Source organism: Micromys minutus, assembly GCF_963924665.1.
Source record: "Micromys minutus genome assembly, chromosome: 21".
Taxonomy (NCBI): Eukaryota; Metazoa; Chordata; class Mammalia; order Rodentia; family Muridae; genus Micromys; species Micromys minutus.
In genome coordinates, this window is record NC_137956.1 from 20,139,079 (window position 1) to 20,155,021 (window position 15,943).

General features: G+C 38.9%; 1 protein-coding gene across 2 annotated transcripts in view; it reads left to right on the plus strand.

Annotated features, from left to right (window-relative positions):
* The window catches only part of CYB5R4 (cytochrome b5 reductase 4), a 53,597-nt gene that overhangs the window by 18,976 nt on the left and 18,678 nt on the right, over window positions 1-15,943 (plus strand). For both annotated transcript variants that reach the window (XM_080933933.1, XM_080933934.1), the window contains exons 5-10: window positions 960-989; window positions 2,642-2,702; window positions 4,193-4,250; window positions 6,230-6,323; window positions 7,416-7,448; window positions 8,462-8,584. In XM_080933933.1, the coding sequence (XP_080790059.1) occupies window positions 960-989; window positions 2,642-2,702; window positions 4,193-4,250; window positions 6,230-6,323; window positions 7,416-7,448; window positions 8,462-8,584 (399 nt within the window). The remainder of the gene's footprint in view (window positions 1-959; window positions 990-2,641; window positions 2,703-4,192; window positions 4,251-6,229; window positions 6,324-7,415; window positions 7,449-8,461; window positions 8,585-15,943) is intronic.

Sequence of the window (15,943 nt, forward strand, 5' to 3'; positions counted from 1 at the left end):
TTTTTAGTTATGACCATTCTATCGGATGAGTGAATTAGAGGTGTTTATGGGAGTTTTGATTATTAGAAATTAGAAGACAAAACATTGAAAGCAGAGCATGGCAGACACTTGTAACTCCACTTGGGAGGTTAAAAAAGAAGGACCACATGTTGAGGGATCCTGAGGCTAGTGGAAAGGGGAGCATCACATTGGAACATCTTTGACTTTTTAAATATAATATTTTAGTTTATTATTCTTTAAAACTTTTTAAAACTACTAACAACTTGCTGAGGGGATTATTTTGACCATAATTCTGTAGCACTTGTGTGGTTACTAAAATATACTAAACTTTTATGAGTTGGCTGCTATCCTGAAAAATATACCTGAAAAGATTTTTTTTCTGGGTTTTAACGATAATACTTGTATTATATGTACATATGAAAATCTTAACATATTTGCCTCATTTTTTATGACTTTATGCTTATTATAGTATAGATATGCTTATAGACTGAAAGACTCATAATAGATAATAGAATCTCTTTGGAGTATTAATATTTGTATTTTATAGAATATAACTAGTAAATTATGTTTTCTTTATACTAATTTAAAATAGGACATCTCCGACAAAACTTGGGGTATAAGAGCTTAGGAAGTGTCTGTGGCTCAATAGTAGAACCTGTGCTGTGCATTCTCAGAGTCCACAGACTGATTGCCAGCACTTGGGAGTAGGGGTCAAGAAATAAATTTATCAAACACACACACACACACACACACACACACACACACACACACACAAACACCCCTATTTGGAGAGATGGGCTGATGGTCTCTACTAAAATGAAAGAAAAGCCTTTCATGTCATAGCCCCATTTTTATTCTCAGGCATAGTTTAATAATAATGAGATTAATCAAGAAATATGACTTGATGTTCTCTTTCATGTTACAGTATTCTTATCTGACTTTTTCCTTTCCAAATACAGACTCTCGTGAAGGAAAGAAAGTCTTAAATGGTAAGTCATATAAATTAGTAATAATAATTACTCATTTTTACATGCTTATGTGTGATATTGCTACATTGCATTGTCTGGGGTATTCAGATTTTTTTTTTAATTCAAAAGCTGCTTAACCAAACTTAAGGGATTTACTAGAACTTTATGGGCCCCTTATTTTAACTATTCCTCTTAAAATAATTGCTTTCATGAAATCTCTGAACCCAATGCATAAATGCTTATAGTGACTAAAACAAGGCTAAAATAGTCTCTTAGGTATATGAGTTCACCTCAGGGGTTAGGAAGATTCCAGAAGCTTATTACTCTAGGCTGCTCCTTGACTGATCAGTACAGGCATCCTCATGGTTGGCACTGCCCCTTTTGTACCGCAGTGTGGTGTGGTGGTCAATACTGTTTTGTGAAATGGTGGGGCTCCTCTGAATTATGTGATTGTACCTGTAGATTCAGATATTTTTTCCCTCCCTGTTTACAAAGTTATAGAAATAGAGTTAGCAAGCTAGGTTTTCAGTAGAATTACCTTCTTTTTCAGTGAGAAAATAGACTGTAATTTGACATTTATGATGTTTGAAGTTGTTGTGATATAACACTGCAGTACCTGCAGGGCTGATCTTGGGCTTCATCTGATGGTTGACTCTTCTGTGACGCTGTAGAAGTAATCATCCCTCTTGCCTACCACATGTGACTTACAGCATCTTTACTTTGGGTTCACTCAATGTATTTAACGTTTCAGTTGAAGATAGACTTAAATGTGAAACATAGCGTGCTCCGCTGTGGGGCCATTGCATGTTGTGACTCGGATCCTGTATAGTAGTGAAGTGTATGTGTATGTTTCTGTGTACTTATGTGTACGTATCTATGTACATATGCATGTATTTGCATTTTGTAACTGTTTCTACATTTGACTCAGCTAAGTCTATATAGTAATTCTATATTTGCAAATGTAATGTGCCTGCTTTTTGTGTCCTTATTCCAACAGCTGATTAAAATCCTGAGTGGGATAGATGAGTTTTGTTGTGCAGTAGGGCCAGATCCCTTAGACTGAAGTCATTTTGTCAGCTAGCACTGAGAGGGAGAGTGTTCTTTTGGACTACCTCACTTACTTACGCTGCTCTAACTCGGGCTTACCCATGTTACCAGAGGGATATCATGTAAGACTTCTTTTATGGTTTCTTCTTGCACATCTTGAACTCAGGATAGATTCTGATAAGTTTGGCATTGCTCTTTTCTCATAAGCTGTATCTCTGTGCTGTTCTCTTGATTCTTCAAAGGTATCTGGAATTGATCTCCTTTGTGCTGTGGAAGATTTGACTCGTTAGAACTGTAATGTGTATAAGGGTAGACAAAAGAGCCAGACCAAAGGACACCATGTCTTATGATCCCTTCTCTATATAGTAAATAGTGCCATTAATACTTGTCCATCATTTAAAACTAGTCTGCTGGCATGAGTCACAGTAGTGGCCATTGTTGGGAGAGAGCAAGCTTTTAGAAAGCACGAAATGAGCATGCTGGTGACAAGGGTCTCTCTGCCTTATGAAAATTCATTTAGTATCGCATTTATTACTTATGTCCTTTATGTATGTATGTGTGTGTGTATGTAAAAACAAGTCAAGTGTGATGTAGATAAATTGCTGTTTTGTTTTGTTTTTGTGAAGGAATGCTTCCCAAGAGCCAAGTGACAGACACACTGCCCAGGGAAGGCCCTAGTTCTCCAAGGTATGCACTCTTTTTACACGGACCCACAGACATTAGAGGAAAGACCAAGGGGTTGGTTTACTGCTTACTGCCAGTCAGTCTTGCTTAGCGAACAGACCACTGCACCTCATGTGTCAAATGCGGGGGCAGATCCGTGAACAGATTTTAAGTAACCGACATTGGATCCATTTTAAATACTTTAAAACACTATATTAATTTTTTTCTGATGATAAAATGTATGGTCAGAGTAGAAAGTTTAGAAAACATAGAAACAGGAAAAACAGCTGTAACCCTGTTAACCTTAGACATAGATGCCTGACATTGTGCTTTACTGATCTATGCCCTGCCCTTCCACGCTATATTTGAATTAAGGTTAGTTTTCCCTGTGAGCAATATCTGTTAGTATTCTGTGAAAGCATTTTTTTTTTATTTGATCACATAGCCATGCCACCATTTATCTTAGTATTCAATCTTATATACCTATTTTGGTGGATTTTTTTAAAAAATAAATTTTAATGGAAATACTTTAAAATGCTTTAAACACTAATTTTCCTGGCTGATTAATACCATGTTAATGGTGCCTTAAATGAACTCAGGTTTCTCTTCTGGTATTCTTTTTCTTTTCCACTGGTCTTCATTGCTCTGACAGAAGCACCCTGCCATACATAATGTTAAATAAGTTTGTTAACAGTTTTGTTAAGGGACTAAAGATGCCTCCATGTGGCTTCTTACACAGGTAATCAGTACTGACTCGATCAGCCTTGCCCTAACTTTTATTACTGACCCATAACCTTGAAGAATGAATTTCTTTTTAAAAACTGTGTATATGCACATGTACCATGGCATACGTGTGAAAGTTTTGACAACCTTGAGCATGGGTCCTCATCTTCTACCTTGTTTGAAACAGGGTCTTTCTTCTCCTGTCCTTTGCTGCCACGTGTGCCAAAGGCAACCGGCCTGTGAGCTTTCAGGTAGTCTCCTGCCTCTTTCTTGCCACAGGAACGGGGATTACAGATGTTCAGTCCCTCATCAGGCTTTATGTGGGCAGTTCGGATTTGAACTCATGTCCTCACATTTATTCAGCAAGCACTTTTACTACTGAGCCATCTTCCCAGCTCAAGAATTAATTCCATCTCGTCTCTCTTTTAAGAATGAATTTCTTTAGTAGTGATATTTTTATTATAGAGAGGAAAGGTGATAAGCATGCAGATTTCCTCATGCTCCTTAACAACACATGTATGTATTCTGTCATTACTCTGAAGATTTTAATAGAAAAAATAGAAGCTTTATTTTGCCCATTTTGGTGGTTTTATTCAAATACACAGAGGTAGATATTTAAGTTTAGAAATAGATGTCAGCTGTATCATGGTAAGTGCAACATGTTAAGACCACCATTTAGGAAAGAGTTTTACCTGGAGAAATACATTTCTCACTGTGGATTTTAAACATTGATTGACCTCATGTGTTCTTACACATCATCCTGAGTATTTTTCATTCTTATTGTCTTACAGCTATGACTGGTTCCAAACAGAGTCTTCAGTCACCATTGTCATATACACCAAACGGAAGGTAAACATCTACTGAAAACAGATAGTAAGAATTAGTTGGGTTTATTTATATGAAGTCCTTCTCTACAATCTTTTCTTATATTAACCTATTCATTCTCCACAATACCCCCCAGATAGGAAGCCCATTCTTCCCAATTTACAAAGAGGATTAGTTTGCATTTGGAACTTAGCCTCCTGCCTGGCAGATATGCTGTGTAGCCTTTAAACCTATTAAGCATTGTTGGTGCTTTCTAGTTAACTTTGTCATAAGATTACATCTTCTGAGATTAGAAAGATATAGTGCTGAGACTTAACATGCTTCAACTGTTAATGGCCTTCAGGTGCCCTGTGTAACAAAGGGAGCGCATTCATTTATGGGGTCTTCAAGGGACTATTAGATGTTTTCAACCACATAGTCCAGTGCCTGCTGAGCTCCCACATTTGAGCTGTGTGAATCTAAAGGCAATCTAAAGAAAATCCCTGGGATTTTCAAGAGTTCAAACTATTTTCATAGAAGTGTAGAGCCTTCTCTGAGCAGGGGCCTCCTCTCTCCTGTGGTGGTGGTTTGAACACTGTGCTGAAGTGGCCAACCTCTGCCTAATAACACACCACTAGTCCTACCTGCTCTCCCTCTAGCTCTTGTTTCCTCATCTCACAGTCTAAAACTAAGAGGGTAGGCCCAGAGAAGCTGGGATATGCTCTACATTAACTCCTGTGGGGTTCGAAGTGCAGTGACCAAGGAAAGGGGAGACTCCCAAAGGACGGTGTAGTCAATGTGCGGTGTAAGTAGTACGTGCCACACACTTTACTGAGTCTAAGACGTTCCCTGAGTAAACTTACCATAGCTGAGGTTAATAGGTTATATACTTCTCCAGCATCACCCAGTGGGAAAACTAAAATAAAAATAACTAAAGAGTTTGATTTCTGGATCATATTTTTATTTTTTTGTTGCATTGTTTCTCGATTTTTTTTCCTTTTAAAAAATTGAATATATATATTTTTTACATTTCAAATGTTACCCCTTTCCCAGTTTCCCCTCCATAACCCCCCATCCCATTTCCCCTCCCCTGCTTCTATGAGGGTGCTCCTCCATCCACCTACCCCTTTCCTCCTCCCCGCCCTGACATTCCCCTACACTGGGGCATGTCTTGGCAGGACCAAGGGTTTCTCTTCCCATTGATGTGCAACAAGGCCATCCTCTGCTGCATATGTGTTTGGAGCTATGGGTCCATCCATGTATACTCTTTGGATAGTTGTTTAGTCCCTGGGAGCTCTGGTTGGTTGGTATTGCTGTTCTTATGGGATTGCAAACCCTGTCAACTCCAACTCCTCTATTGGGGATCCCGTTCTCAGTTCAGTGGTTTGCTGCAAGCATCCGCCTCCATATTTGTCAGGCTCTGGCAGAGCCTCTCAGGAGACAGCTCTATCAGGCTCCTGTCAGCATGCACTTGTTGGCATCAGCAATATTGTCTGGGTTTGGTGGCTGTATATGGATGTTCAGGTGGGGCAGTCTCTGGATGGCCTTTGCTTCAGTCTCTGCTTCAAACTTTGTCTCCGTATTTCCTCCTATGAATATTTTTTAATATTTTTGTTCCCCCTTTTAAGAAGGACTGAAGCATCTGAACTTTGGTTTTTCTTCTTGAACTTTGTGTGGCCTGTGAATTGTATTTTGGGTAATCCAAGCTTCAAAAACTATTTTTGAACAACTAATAGATGCTCTACATGTAGTTTTAAGAGTTCATGACTTCAAGGTGAGGGGCCATGGTGGATGCTGAATAGAGCACATGTCTGCTTAGAGCTCGTCCTACCTTTGTAGAATCACAGTGATGGTCATAGATAGGTAGGCATTGCCTTGAATGAGAGAGGAATGAGGACCAGGAGTAATATTTATACTGCTTGGAGATCTTTAACAGTACGTGAAAGTGCCACTCACCACCCCACATGTGGGTCGTTTGGGGCTAGTTCTCATGCTTTAACCTTCCTGGTTTACTTCCTTTGAAGAATATCAACTTAGACTCGGTGATGGTTGACCTCCAGGATGACTCCTTGAGAGCAGAAGCTTTCATCAAGGATCACTCTTACCTTATACATATCGGTGAGTTCCGAATTCTTATTAATGGGAATAGCTTGCTTCTTTCATTATGGCAACAGCATACTCTGCAGCTGAGAATGCTGTAATATTTTATCTGCTATTGTTGCTTTGAGTTGCCATTTCTGATTCTTTTATAGTTACTGTTTTCCTTTATGCTAATAAAAATGGCAGCATGATCCCCTTTCTAAGTTTAAGCAATTAGAAGTCTACTGTGCTGTCTACTTCATGACAGAGCCCTGACTTTAATCAGTCAGATGTGGTCAGAATCAATCATAAAAAGTTAGCTTGCCTTTGTAAGACTCTCATACTTATGTCTGTAAGTCCCTGGAAACCCTTGGTCACCATCTGAGCATTCCTGACTGGAAGGTCAAAGGCAGAGACGAAACAACCAGGATTACAAGTTCATATTGTGTCCCTCAGTCGCACATCTCCTCACAGCCCAGAGAAAAGCCTTGTTGGTTTTGGTCTGTCAGAAGCAACAAGTGGCATTGAAGTCTGGAACCAAAGATATCAAACGTTGGATCTGTTTCTCACTTATAACAAGTTTGAGTCTAGGATTTCATTGTTTTCTCCTCTTATGACTGTGATGTATTTCTAGTTAGAAAATAGATACAACACACACACACACACACACACACACACACACACACACACACACACACACGATAGCAAGCACATGTTAGTGTTTTAAAATAAATGGTCATTGTGTGTCTGTGCTCGATGTGTATGTGAAGGTGCTGGGACATAACAAGGACGGAGGTTGGAGTTCTGTGGATTGGGTCCTCTCCTTTCTACCCTTACATGGATCCCAGGGAAGGAGCTCAGGCTGTCGGGCTCCCATGGCAAGTGCTATTATAGGTTACCAGCCCGTGGTGCTTGAATAGTTACTCCTCAGTTAGCAGAAAGAGATTCGGAAAAGTGGGAGAGCTTTAAGTAATTTGGAGCGTTTATTTTTTTTTTTAGTCTCTCATTTTTCTATCCTGAGTGTTTTGGAATAGTGCATTTAAAATGATCTTACAGGTAGGTATAAGACAGATTTTTGTGAATTGAATTTTAGTGTTGATGATACACTTTTTTTTTTTTCAATAATCTCAGGGTTAAGCCATGAAGTTCAAGAAAAATTTTCTGGTAAGTACCAAAAACCAGAAACAAATTATGCATATATAGATATAGATGTATAGATAAACACACACACATATACGCACACACACTCATAGGAAGAAAGAAGAAAGAAATTCTGGTCTTCATCTTATTTTTCTTATACATATTTATTTTCATGTCATAAAATACATTAATTTTAAAGTATACTCTGGTTTCTGTTTTTTCCTATTTTCTTTTTCCTTGCTCTTCTTATATCTTTATTTTTTTTTTTCTCTTTTTCTCTCTTAAAATATTCCTGTCTCCTTACTGTGGTTTCTTCCTGCCCTGCTTCTCACGTGCAGCTTATAGGCACATAGACAAGAACACTTGTCATAGCATTATGCAATCAAGTGGATGCCCAGTTCACAGTGTGGAAGAATAGACACTGAGCAAAAGTACATACTATGTGTTACAACTTTGAAAGCACATTCACCTCATCAGACTAAAAGTTTACGTTTTATTATTGGCCCCACACGTGAAGCTGTTCTAGTCACTGAGAAAGGAAGAACATCTAGAAGGTTCTCAGTGGTCAGAGATTCCAAAGGGACTCTCATGCACTTCCTAGGTACTGATTCTTTTGAGTCTGTTCTTATATTTTCAGCGTCAGTGTTGCTCTAAATTCATGTATATCGACTTCTGAGCTTTAACTAAAAATATTAAAAGGGAAAACATCAAATTTGGTTTTGTGGGTCCATTCAGCATGACATGTGTTTCAGCTGTTGGCTAGATCTGTATTGTATATGTGTTCCTTTGAAAGCCACACATACAATATCTGGCCTTCATAAGATGGTTTGAAAGAAATCAATCTGAATCTAAAATAAACTGATGTAACATCAAATAAAATAGAAACCAGTTTTACGAAGTGAACAAAATCTTATTTTTCTATTAATTATCAACATCATTATGCAATAGCATAGTGTGACTGCATGAAAAAAGTTAGTTTTAAAATAAAACCTCACATTTAATGTTTGTGAAACAAATGGAATTTCTCTTCATTTTAGTACGGGTTATTGAGAATATTGGAAAAATAGAGATTGTCCTACAAAAGAAAGAAAATGTTTCTTGGAAATGTCTTGGTGATCCCCTGGACAAACATGATTCCTTTATCCCAAAGAAAGATACAGGTACGCAGTACTCTTGATCTTAATGTCTTCTTTTAAAGGTTTTTGTTTGTTTGTTCATTTGGAGTGTGTGTGTGTGTGTGTGTGTGTGTGTGTGTTGTGAGATACACATTTGAAAGTCAGGGGACAGTTTGTAGGGCTGATTCTCTTCTGCCATTAAGTCCTGGCATCAAGTATAGGTTGTCAGATTTGCTGCAAGCACCTTTAACCACTGAGCTATCCCACTAGCCCATCATTGTAAAGAGTAACAGATAACGTTCCAGGGGTTTCTTTTCCCCCTTCTGTGACCTGTCTGTCTCATGGTCTTGTTTGTCCTTTGTTTTGATGTTTCACACCAGATGCTTTGTTGCTATTTCTGATTCTCAAGTGTCTGCTCCTGTTTCATCTGATTAACAGCTGTGTGTGAAGGGTTGGGCTTGCTGCCAGTATATTTCCTGTACAACTGAGTGGTTTCTCTAAGGGAAAGTCTAATGCCAGAATTTGTAAGCAGCTAGCAGGAACAGTATTTTCAAAGAAAGCTATAGTTCTCTAAATGTGACTTAGCCTCATCCTTTTCTTTCCCCTGTTTTTGGTTTTCATTTTTTGTTTTGTATTTCTTTTCTTTTCTTCTCTTAGAATACTGTTTTAGTTAGTTAAGATCCTGTAATGACTGCTAACCATGTGGCTTAAGATCAGAAATTTGTTTTCTCTTAGTTGTGGGATTTTTTTAAGTCCATTCACAGTATTAGCAAAATTAGACAAATCTGAGGCCTCTCTCCTTGGCCAGTGTGATCTTCCTTGTGTCTATGTGTATCTTAGCTTTTCTCTTCTTCAAAGGGCAGCACTCTTACTGGAAAGGGACACCTATTGCCTTTACTTTAATGTAAGTACTTTTAAAAGACTCTGTCTCCAAATGCAGTTACCTTACAAGACAGTGGGTGTTATACTTCCATTGCTCTAAGAGGGAGAACGGAGTTTGGTCTAAAGTATGCCCGACTCACAGACCCTGTGCAGCTTGTCTAGAGAGCTAGTGTTTTCAGTTTTAGTCAGATTAGAGAGGGCCCATTGCACGGTTGTACTAAGTAGAGAGCTTAAGTGGGTAGCAGAGCATCTGAGTCTCTTAAACACACTTAAGCAGAAACTTCTCATTCCTTGATTCTAATATTAGAGGTGACAGATTCTGCTAACCTCAAGGTATTAGAGGGAGTTTTCTATTTTTAAAAAAAAAAGGCCAATCTAGAGGGTGGGGGCCTGAAAAGATAGATGTCTCAGTGGTTAGGAACACTGATTGCTCTCCCATTGGTCCTGAGTTCAATTCCCAGCAACTACATGGTGGTTCACAACCATCTGTAATGGGATCCAATACCTTATTCTGGTTTATCTGAAGACAGTGACCGTGTACTCATATACACAAAATAAATAAATACTTTTTAAAAAAAGTACTAGACTATTGCTGCTTAGATTTCTGGCTTAGGATTCTACTTTCTAAGGTCTGCTTGGTCAATCATCTGCTTGCCTCATGGGTTCCCAACATTTATTATTTTATCTCCCCTTTCTGTCCTTGTGGATCTATGCCATAAACAACCAAGCACACATGCAGCCTATTGCAGCCATTTAGTGGGTTCACATAGTAACTCTTTGTATTTCGCTAATCATCTTTTAATATTTGAAGTTATTACAAGCAATGGAAAGTCAAACTAATTTTTCTACTCTACTCAGAACACTTCTCTGGTCATTAAAAATATGTGGGGATTTCTCCCCACCAACAACCACTTACCTAGTGACACCAACTGTGTATCCTGTAGTCTAGATCAATTCTGATACTAAGTGAAGCTCATGCAAACCCCACAGTTTAAAGGCTCTGTCCCACAAAACCCTTCTAAACTTCAGGTGCACATAGATCCCAGGTTCTGTACCTTTAACAAACTGACATCAGAGTTTTTATTTGGATATTTTTAAAGTGCTAGAGTGATTCACAGAATTTAGACAAGCATTTATATTCATGCATTTATTTGAAAGGATACAGAGACTTGTAAGAAGAGGTGTGGAGCTTCTATGCTTTCTACGGATCTGCCCCCCATCTCCAAGCACCGATATGTGTCCAGCAATCTTTTCTGGCTTTCTAAGAGCTCTGTAAAGACTTTATGAGATAAGCATGATGTACTGTGTCATTGGCCATTGTTGATGAGTTCAGCATTCAGGCCCCCATCCAGAGTCAGTACAGGATCTAAAAGGTTCTATCTCCCAGGACATTCCAAGAGGTTTGGAGTTGTTTCCAACATACCCATCACTAGGAAATTAGAAAGACTTCCAGGGCTAGAGTTGAAGTTCAACTTTTTATGGCTCTTCTTATGGCTGTGGAGGCTCTGTGTCAGAAACTAGAGGCAATGGCCAGTGTCTTTTTATTATTATTAATCTTCCTCAATTATAAATACACATTTGTATTAATTGTGTTTGTATCAGACATGCTGATTTTGAATGATGTCCAGTGTTGAAGGCTGACTTAGCCACCATGCTCTAGAACAGAAGCAGAATTATTTTTCTAGGAAGGAACGAGAACATGCACAGGAATAAGATAAAATAAACTCTTAGGAAGACATAAGCCAACAAGGGTACGTCAAGTAATCCAAACAACACACTTTAAGGGAGCTTCAGGTGTCCAGATGGATGAATTTGATCTTAAGTGACTACCTGAAGAAAGTAGACGTAAGTGTTCTGACAGCAGGGTCCATAGTTTCACAAAAGCAGCACTCTTCGGAGGATGGAGAGCTGGACATCATTAGGTTGAACTATCGTTAACTTGCTGATGTTTTGTGTGAGTTTCACCAGGGCCTTTTACCAGCTGTCACACATATGTACCATGGAGTGTACACCTGTAAAGATGCTTGCTTGAACATGGTGAGCAGTCATTTCTCTCAGGCCTGGACCACCACCACCCTAGCCCTTGCCCACTAATCCATGTTTTCTGCCACCTTGAAAAACATTCACAGTTACTAGAGATGAGTAAATTCTGTGACATGTTTCACTGTGTTTTACTCTCTTCGATGGTGAAAGCTCTTCTTTGCAAGGTAACTTGGATATGCTTTATATCTTGCTAGCCTGTTTCCATTTCTATGAGAATTGCCTGAATATGAAATCAGCACAACTCTTGCTCTTGCCTTCTTGCTCCTGTTCTGTCTCCTTGCCTCTTTCTCCTTCTTTTTTCATGTTTTCATGGCCAGCCTCTACTCCACTCTGTCCCTCAGTCTCTCAGTCTCTCTCTGTCTCTCTCTATCTCTCAGTCTCTCTCTGTCTGTCTGTCTCTCGGTCTCTGTCTCTCTCTCTCTGCCTTTCTTTTCTTCCACTACCCTCTTAACTCTCCTCCTCATCCCCTGAATAAACTCTATTCTATACTAAAGAAAAAAGACAAAGAAATCAGCACAATACAAATTGATGAAGCAATGTGTAATTTAGAAACTCCTGCTATGTTACAGTGTGAAACAAGTTTTAAACAGCTGTGAGTAACCAAAGTGCAGAGAGGGCTAAGTGGAGCTCTTGGAAAAGGTGCCTCTCTAGCCCACAGTAGGGCCTGGCCTCTGACAGAGAGACTCAGGATCCGTCCTGAAAGCCCATGCTCGCAGACTAAACACACAGGCCCACAGTAAGGCACAGACCCTTGTCAGTGATAACCGGTGACTGCCCTGGAAAGGCAGTGCTTGAAGTTCAGCTCTACAGGTCCTCACACACCTGGACCAGAGGGGAGCCTGGCACATAGGCCCAGGGAGAGCACATCGGGAGTTCTAAGAGAGCAGAAAGTACTGTGCTATCTGGAAAAGGCTCCGTTTTGGCCTAGAGAAAGAGCCAGGTCCCTGTCAGTAGTACTCAGGACCTGTGGTCAGAGGGCTGAGCTCCCAGAACAGGCTCACAAGAGCTCCCCCACCTGAGTCCACAAAGACAGAGCTGAGACACTGCTACCAGAACTCACTGCTTGCCCACTAAAAGCTGAACACTCATAAGTAATTTTCTTCCTGAGTCCACGGGCCCTCAGATCTATAGAAGAGACAGGTGCTAGTCACTGACAACAAGACCATGTATAATCACAGACAACAAGATGGCAAGAGGAAAATGAAAGAACTTAAGCAATGGAAACCAAGACAACCTGACAACACCAGAACCCAGCTCTTCCCCACAGAAAGCAGTGGATTGCCAAACACTCCAGAAAAAGAAGACTCAGACTTGAAATCATACCGCACAATGATGATGGAGATCCTCGAGAAGCACATGAATAACTCCTTTAAAAAAGCACAAGAGGACACACATAAACAAATGAAAGCTTTTAAAGAGGAAACACAAAAATCACTTAAAGAACTACAGGAAAACACAACCAAACAGATGAAGGAATTGAAAATGGAAATAGAAACAAATAAAGAAAACACAAAAAGAGACAACACTGGAGATGGAAAACCTAAAAAAGAAATCAGGAGTCACAGATGCAAGCATCACCAACAGACTACAAGAGATGGAAGAAAGAATCTCAGGAGCCGAAGACAACATAGAAAACATAGACAAAACAGAGAAGATGCAAAACCCCCCCAAAAAAACCTCCTAACCCAAAATGTCCAGGAGATCCAGGACACAATGAGAAGACCAAACTTAAGGATAATAGGAATAGAAGAGGGGGAGGAATATCAACTAAAAGGCACAGTAAATATCTTCAACAAAATTGTAGAAGAAAACTTCCTTACCCTTAAGAATGAGATGACCATGAGCACAAAAGAAGCCTACAGAACTCCAAACAGATTGGACCAAATAAGAAACTGTTCCCGACACATAATACTCAACAACAAGTGTTCAAATTAAACAAGTGTTCAAAACAAGGAATGCTAAAAGCAGTAAAGAAAAAAGGACATGTAACATATAAAGTCAGACCAATCAGAATTACACCCGACTTCTCAACAGACACTATGAAATCTAGAAGATCCTGGACAGACATTATACAGATACTAGGAGAACACAGATGTCAGCCAGGTTACAATATCAAGCAAAACTCTCAATCACCATAGATGGAGATACAAGATATTCCAGGACAAAACTAAATTTACACAATATCCGAACACAAATCCAGCCCTACAAAGAATAATTGATGTAAAACCCAATACAAGGAGGGAAACTACATCCTAAAAAAGTAAGAAAATAACTAAGCAAGAAAACCAAAAGAAGAAAGACACACAGACATAATTCTACCTCTAAAAGCAAAAATAGCAGAAAACAACAATCACTATTCCTTAATATCTGTTAACATAAATGGATTCAATTCCCCAATAAGGAGACATAGACTATCAGACTGGATACATAAACAGAATCCAGCAATTTGCTGCATACAGGAAACTCATCTCAGAGAAAAAGACCCACACAATCTCAGAGTAAAAGGCTGGGAAAAAAACCTTCAAAGCAAACGGCCCCAAGAAACAAGCTGGAGTAGCCATTCTAATATTGAATAAAGTAGATTTTCAACCAAAAGTTATCAAAAAAGGAAGGACACTTTTTACTCGTTACAGGAAAAATTTATCAGGATGAATTCTCAATCCTTAACATATATGCTCCAAATACAAGAGCACCCATATTCATAAAAGAAACCCTACGAAAGCTCAAAAAATACGTTGTACCCTACACAATAATAGTGGGAGACTTCAACACCCTACTCTCATCAATGGACAGATTATTTAAGCAGAAACTGAACAGAGACACAGTGAAACTAGCAGAGGTTATGAACCAATTGGAATTAAGAGACATGTACAGAACATTTTATCCTAAAACAAAAGAACACACCTTCATCTCAGCACTGCATGGCACCTTTTCCAAAATTGACCATATAGTCGGGCACGAAACAAGCCTCAATAGACATAAGAAGATTGAAATACTCCCATGCATCCTATCAGATCACCATGGACTAAGGCTGATCTTTAATAACATCAAAAACAAAAAGCCCGCATACACATGAAAGCTGAAAAATGCTCTACTCAACAATAGCATGGTCAAAGAAGAAATAAAGAAATTAAGGATTTTTAGGATTTAATGAAATGAAAGCACAACATATCCAAACCTATGGGCTGCAATGGAAGCAGTACTAAGAGGAAAACTCAGCTCTGGGTGCCTCAAAAAGAAACTGGAGAGAGCGCACACTAGCAACTTGACAGCACAGTTGAAAGCTCTAGAACAAAAAGAGGCAGATACACTCAAAAAGAGTAGACAGCAAGAAATAATCAAACTCAGAGCAGAAATTAACCAAATAGAAACAGAAAGAACCATTCAAAGAATCAACAAAACCAAGAGCTGGTTCTTTGAGAAAATTAGCAAGATTGATAAACCCTTAGGCAGACTAACTAGAGGGCAAAGAGAGAATATCCATATTAACAAAATCAGAAATGAAAGTGGAGACATAACAGCTGAAACTGAGGAAATTCAATAAATCATCAGATCCTACCACAAAAGCCTATATTCAACAAAACTGGAAAATCTGAAGGAAATAGATAAATTCCTAGACAGATACTAGATAACAAAGTTAAACTAGGACCAGATAAACCATCTAAATAATCCCATAACACCTAAAGAAATTGAAGCAGTCATCAAAAGCCTCCCAACCAAAAAAAGCCTAGGACCAGATGGGTGGAGTGCAGAATTTTATCAGACATTTATTGCCGACATAACACCAATACTTTCCAAACTATCCTACAAAATAGAGTCAGATGGAACACTACACAACTCATTCTTCAAAGCCACAATAACACTCATTTCTAACCCACACAAAGACCCTACAAGGAAAGAGAACTTCAGACCAATCTCCCTTATGAACATTGATGCAAAAATACTCAACAAAATTTATGCAAACCGAATCCAAGAACACATCAAAAGGATCATTCACCATGGTCAAGTAGGCTTCATCCCTGGGATGCAGGAAACCCATCAAAGTAATCCACTATATAAACAAACTGAAAATAAAATACCACATGGTCATCTCACTAGATGCTGAGAAAGCATTTAACAAAATTCAACACCTCTTCAGGTTAAAAGTCATGGAAAGAATAGAAATCCAAGACCCATACCTAAACATAATAAAAGCAATATACAGCAAACCAATAGCCAACATCAAACTAAACAGTGAAAAACTTGAAGCAATCCCACTAAAATCAGAGAGACTCGACAAGGCTGCCCACTCTCCCCCTACCTATTCAACTGGCCAGGGCAATTAGACAGCAAAAGGAAATCAAAGGGATACAAATTGGAAAGGAAGAAGTAAAAACATCACTGTTTCCAGATGACATGATAGTATATTTAAGTGACCCCAAAAATTCCACCAGAGAACTTCTACAGCTGATAAACAAGTTCAGCAAAGTGGCTGGATAT